The sequence below is a fragment of the Echinococcus granulosus genome, assembly GCF_000524195.1.
Source record: "Echinococcus granulosus chromosome Unknown EG_S00207, whole genome shotgun sequence".
NCBI lineage: Eukaryota > Metazoa > Platyhelminthes > Cestoda > Cyclophyllidea > Taeniidae > Echinococcus > Echinococcus granulosus.
Window position 1 is genome coordinate 70907 of NW_020170587.1, and position 6770 is coordinate 77676.

Sequence of the window (6770 nt, forward strand, 5' to 3'; positions counted from 1 at the left end):
ATCCTCAACTCTAATAGATACGTCAATCGAGTTCTCTTTTAGAGTGTTCAGGATTGCCAGGTGTAAACATTGTTCAGCTGAGGCAGGGGAGAGATTCAATCCTAGTATAATGCTTTTTACCTTTTATCTCCGCTACAGGACTATACAATTTTCCATGAGCCATAGGAGGGGATATCCCTCATGCAACTTACGCTTCCACATCCACTGAATCCAAGACTGATAGAGAAGGAATGGATGGGAGCGGGGAGGATGAGCTTCCAGAAAAGGTGATTGATCTAAAGTGAAGTTGCATCGCCAGTGTGGAGGATTTGTGCTCTCACGGGGATGGTGTGTGGCGAAGGAGAAATCATCTAGTCTCAGTGTCTTTTAACATCTCCCTATTTTTCTACTTTTCCCCTCCTCCCCATCCCCATTACTTATAGGGCGTCAAACTATCTGCCCTCTTTGTTGGTCGTTTCCTGGGTCATTTGAAATTTTACATGCTCCAAAGTGTACTTGCCTGAATAAATTGCGTACTTAGTCATCACCTGCCACTTGATGTTGGAGATCTGACAGATGCAACGGCTGGTGTAATTGCAAATATGTAGGTAGGTGTAGGACTAGTAATGGGGCAATGGGAAACTTAAAAGGCAGGGAGAAATTGAGGTGGATAGATGGGAAGCAGGGCACATTTTGTCCGTCTTCAAAAATGATTCTGTTGGTTCTGTGGGTACCAGAACTATGAGGCTAGAGCGTTTTTTAGTTTTCCTACCAGGGGTGATCTGAGCGGCTCTATTAAAAATACCACCAACACAAGTCTAAAACAAACACTTTTGCATTCCAACAAACTTCCTCCAAAATAAGAGCACTTAAATCATGCAGCACTAAGATGGCAAAAATTAAAGTCCTATTGTGCAAAGTTTTGTATCAACAAGACAACTATAAACTAAAGATAGATGGTGAAACTACCAAAAATTGCATCTATATCTTCAGAATACATTGTTTTAATCAAGCTGGAACTTGTGCGAACATCACCTCGGCAGCAAGCTAGGAGAGTTAACGTGGCTGGACAAAATTCTCTGACAATTGGAACCTACTGAAGTGGCAAAGGAGGAAAGTGAGTAAAATAAAATAGTCGTGTGGGATAACTACGCAAAATAAATTCATAGGATGGCATAAGAAGGTTTATTGAGAGCACACCAACATCTCTTGCCCTGATAACAACTAACTTTTCCCTAACAGTAGGCATAGATTTATTTATTTTAGAAGTACTTTGTGGTCAGCAAACAAATATTTTACTGTGAAAGTGAGGTCGTTTATAATATTACAGTTTGTTGGTTTAGAATAGAAACGGATCTTGACATAGCCATCGCTTTAGAAACTGAATCTTACAGTGCAAAATAGCCTTGCAAAACTGTGGCCGAACCTAGGTTTACGCAATGCACTTTCCTTGCTTCGTGCCAAAGTTACCCTCTTATTCATGATGGAACAAAAGTGCACACGAGAAACCTAAAAACCTCTCTTTTGGTAAGAATATGCATCGAAAATAACCATCTTGTGTAGTAAATTTGTACCATTCCCATCAATCTGTAGCAGCCTCTAATAAATTTAAGGTCAAAAAAATACCCCCATTGCATTTGTGAATTCCATTGGAGGATCTGATTATTCCAGAAGCAATGGCAGGCACAGGATTTTCCAAAGACAGCACCTTTCATCTTCAACGAGGCGCTTGTTCTGGCTGCGTACAATTTAGCTAAGTTAGCCAAGTTGGGATATCACAGTTTCATTGTTCTGCATTGAAAGCTTTACCATTTGAAGGCAGAACATACAGAAATTTGAGTAGAAATTTAGCACAGACTATATTTGGTGAGTTGCATCCTCCCAAAAAACATCCGCTTTTGTGATGCTGTCAGGGTTGAGCTCAGTAGGTTAATCCTCTTAAGTAATACCTCGGCAAATCGCAACATGCCTTTCTGCATTTCGGTTGTTTAGGCTGTTGTCTCAACGGTAAACGAGCCCTGCGTTGTGAGTTTTGCATTCCATATTGCAAGGGAGGTAGCTTCATTAGATCCATATACCTTTATGCTTGTAATACCCTGTCATACATACTGTTTGCATTAAAATCTGTAAATCAAGCCAAATAAATAGAAATATTTCAAGGCTTCAAATGGGATAAACTTGATTCATTTGTGTTGAAAAATTTAGATAAGGCATGATAGATACAAAATTTCGAAGGTAATAAAATGTTGAATTAATTTGACCTAGATCTTGTCTGGTCACCAGAAGTACAAAAATTGTATGGGATTTCTTAGAATTTCTTCGTGAGTAGGTGTACCACAACTATTCCGAGTAGTGACAAAGAGTACAATGTTGGCTTATCGTACCTATCCACACAGGTGCGACGCATTGCTGGGACAGTAGCCATTCATTTTCCCACATCGTGCAGGCACATAACTGTGCACAAATTGCAGAGGCCTCCTCATCCTTTGCCATCTGCTAGCTTGTACGCTTGCTCACTGAAGAGCGCCACGTGCACAAACATGCCTGGTGGTTGGTCTACTAACTGGCCGAGTCTCCAGATGGCTGCCGATGCTGTGGGGGCTAAAAAGAGAAGTGCACTGATCCAATTCCACCTCACCTAATCAGATTAGTTCTGCCGTGCCTTAACCTGCCCTCCATGGACACAGTGATAGAGTAATAGAACTAAAGACTAATAAATATGGATTGAAAATAAACATGACCTTTTCCTAAGTTACATTTCAGGTCACCTATTGTAAATCAGAGAGTGTGACTACACTCTGGCAATGCTTTCCTACCACATTAAGTAGGCCTATTAGGCATCAAGATGTTTCGACTACTGCACTGCAGTATTTCTGCCACCAACACGTCAACACGGAGATGACAACACTGCTCACGACTCCGCTCTCCTACAGGCGTGTGTGAGCCGAGCCTTCAGTGTGCGTCATCGCTTTCAAGGGAGCAGTCGCTAGTTAATGAGGCGAAGCATAAAACACTGGCAGCTCCTGCCTGTATGAAATAATTCTAGCAGATAGCGCGCATAGTAGATAGGTTAGACAGGATCAGCTGAAGTTGATATAAAGAGTTGCAACAGTCGTGGTGATGGCCCTTATTCGACATTACGCATCAGCATTTGTGCACCACACAAGGCTATGCCAACAGTTCCTGCTGCCGGCATTTTCTTGGGTACAACCTTCGCCACCGTCGGTATTTACCAATAAGACAGGGTGAAGATCATGGCCAACGATTACGGTAACCTCAGAACCCCGAGTTGTGTGCCCTACACAGATAAGGAAAGACTCATCGGTGAGGCTGCAATAACCCACATGCAAAAACAGGCCTGGTGGCTCGTCTACTGGCTTACTGAGTCTCCTGATGGCTAACGATGCTGTGGGGGCAAAAAGAGAAGTGAGAGAGAAATTCTAGACGATAAGATAGAAGAGTGGAGGGATTTGTTCCAAATTCTAGCATTCCAGAGTGTTGCAGACCAGGGGTAATCAAGGCAGCATAAATAAGCAAAAAAAATCAAGGCGTGTCTTTGCTAATCAACTAGAATCCACCCATGCGCAAGTCAAAATCCAGGCGATTTGGGGCATCGGGTTATAGGGAGAAACTTTCTCTGCAGCTAACAGGCACCCACGTGATCCAGCATTTCTTCATTCCTACCGGCCTTTCTTGCTCATCTACTATTTCTTGTACCTTTCCAAAGTCACGAGCGCCAGATACTATGCTGCTGATCTAGTGCATTCAAGCAGTTTTCCTCCTTGACTGTCTACGGCAACAATGAAATGCTAATGTTTTTTGCGTAGATAGACAACTAGCTTGGACACCGAAAAGACCTTCCCAGCTTCTTGCAAAGCGTCCTCAAAATGATTCTATGCAGTAACAAATTGCACTACTACAAGCTTGCAACTTACTTGTTGGCTGTCCCCTTCCACGTCTATGTAGGCGATGTGGGTTAAGTTGCTGATTGTCTGCACAAATTCGTGAGGCTTCTCCCGTAAGTAGACCCACCGACTTTCAGCAGCTCACAATCACCACACAGCTGACTTTGGCTCGATAGATAAAGCATTTCATCCCTTACTTCGACCCACATTACCCCCTTAATTCAACATTTTATTCGACGAAATGTCAAATCATGATTGGATATGGACAATGTGAATTTACTGCGTCTACGCGAATTGATGATAACTGTCTACAGCGTGTGAATCACATGGACCATGACAAAGAATTTAGTGCCCAAAACCCATTAATTTCTAATTTTCGATTTATTAACCTAGATGCCAGACACTTAATTACCAAGTCTTATCAAATTACGGTGGTGTAGGCAAATTCGGACAAATTTTCGACGTTTTTTGTGCATGATTTTACTTTCTCAGTAGGTCAGTCCAGAGTGCACTAGGAGTGGAAGTAATTCAGTCAAAACCACTTTATATTAGCGTGTATTTTGGCACTATGGCACACAGAAATATGCCTCTTCCACATTTTGACGACGTTCTTAGCCTGTAGAAGCATGCGGAATCCCATAAGCTAATACAAAGGCAATTGTTATGCGTCAGCTCAGAGGAAAATAGCACGAAATTGTAAAAATTAGATTTACAGATGCACAAGTTAGTGCTTGGGCTGGTAGAGTGTCCACGTATACCGAAGAAGGGAGTGCAAACAACAACATCCCCATTTTCAAAAGATATATCTATCTCCTGACAGGAAAATATTCACCTACATTTAATTCACATAACGTACAAGCATCGCTGGGATTATCAAAGCTGCTCATAAGTAGTCAGCAAACAGAAGTTTAAGCAGCAAGAAGGTTTCATAGCCAAAAACTCAAAGCATTGACATGTCTCGGTGATGTCAAGCCTGAGTTGGTGCATTGGTGAATAACGTAAGTAATGCTTATTCAACCAAGCTTTAATCCTGGCAGAACGTATATAAATCCGAGGTTAATTTCGCCTAGAAAGCTTGAGGAAGCGCAAGTGATTCCTGACCTTCGTTTTCTTTCTATATTCTTCGCAAAGTTAGCTCCATTCGGTGTTCACTTACAACATATCGCACCATGGAGTTGTATCTTGTCTGGCAATCATCATTCGAAATGAGTTACTTGACATTCCTGGTTAGAGTCATTCCCATCGCGCCGAAGAAGGGCTGAATGCGATCAAAGTAGAGGGAGAGCAGAGCTTTGACTTGATTCTGTTCTCCTCGTACTTTAATACAGTTCAAAAATGCCAAAACAGCCAAATTTATTTATTTAGTATAAAATATTCCATAGACATGCCAACTGTTTATAAAATTGTGGCATTTTCAATGCTTTAAGGGCTGAAGTATAAAATTTTTATTTTAGATGTGGTCAAGAGTCCTTAGGACACGTCCAAAAGAATGACCATTTACCTTATCTAACTCAAAAGTTTACACTTATAGCAGTTGTTTTGTAGCCAATTTTAATGTTGATCACAATGCTCTGTCTGCCCAAGTTAGTTATCTTTTGGATGTCGGGCCTCCGTTGTACCACCGTCGACGACATTACTGACTGCCTCTTCCCCATTCCTCGTTCCTCTATTGCTTTGAATGATAATCTGCAATGAGTCACATTTTCAAGTACTAAAATTAAACACTGTTTTTATTTACTCAATTCTCTGAACTGGCATAATTTTAACGGGAGCAAATGACTGAAATGGAGTGCTGTTAAAACCTATTAATGCAAATTTGCTCAATACACGCTATCTGATGAATGGGTCTCAAAAACTGTAGCAAAATGTCGTTGAGAATGCAGTGTATGCGTGCCAAAATAGAGTAGAGTCCAGACCCATCCGACGTAGATCAATCAAAGTTTAAAGGGACTTGCTAAATCATATACTACTGATTGTTATTGAGTAAAAGTTGCGCGTAGAGTGAAACCTAACCTGCCGATGCCTGCACGAGGATGCATATCTAACTAGTACTTCCACCACTTTCACAGAGTGATGCAAACCATTGCAGACACCGTTTTGACTATTTTGGCATTGTACCTCTAAACAAATGAAAGGTCGATTGTAGTCAGTTGGTAAAAGGCATTGTTTTTAACATAACAGGCCAAAGCTTGAGTGCACCTTCACAATCACAGAGCCTTCCTTTTCTTCAGTATTCATTATGAACTCAATTGGCATCTTCACCTAGCGTTGGTGTGACCACTGTATTAGTGACTGCTAAAAGACCCCGTTTCAAACGCATGATGTAATGCCCAATTTGGCCAATGCTTCATCGGCACGGGTCCAAATGTCATTTTTGGTAAAACAATGACTAAACCTGAATGCTGCACTGCACTGCTGTATTTTGCAGTCCTATATCGAACAATTCCCTTAGCAATAACAGCCTCTCCACTAGTAACCTCCTTAACCGGTTTACATGGGCACATTCCACCAGCCCGAACACCACACTACCCCTCGGTAAGCAGAGCCCTTGCAAGCTGTGGACCTGCACGTACACAGCTATTCACCATGTATTCGCTGGCAAGATTCCTAATGTGTATACTGATCCCCCTTATTGATAAGCGGGAGAAATCTTTAAGTGACCACGGGTCAGCTCTACTCTACCTATCCATTTTCTCAGCAGATTCCAAATGGAGAAGAAGTATATTTTGTGTACCACTTTGCTAGCTAGTAATTCCAGAGGACACTCTGGTTAGAAACACTTTGGAACGAGTCCTTACTATAGCAAAAGCATGCCGCCTGTACAGGTGAATGCGAGAGGCAAAAAAATAACTAACAGTTTGGATCAACTGCATCACTATAGCAATT

General features: G+C 41.6%; 1 protein-coding gene across 1 annotated transcript; it reads right to left on the minus strand. All coding sequences in view use genetic code 11, as the record gives it.

Moving 5' to 3' along the window:
* Nucleotides 1-774: 774 nt before the first annotated feature.
* EGR_10306 (hypothetical protein) lies at nucleotides 775-2404 on the minus strand (the record flags this gene model as incomplete). Its single annotated transcript, XM_024499555.1, has 4 exons — nucleotides 775-863; nucleotides 2058-2103; nucleotides 2158-2251; nucleotides 2364-2404. 4 exons carry the CDS (start codon nucleotides 2402-2404, stop codon nucleotides 775-777), a joined length of 270 nt encoding a protein of 89 aa, XP_024346037.1.
* Nucleotides 2405-6770: the final 4366 nt, after the last annotated feature.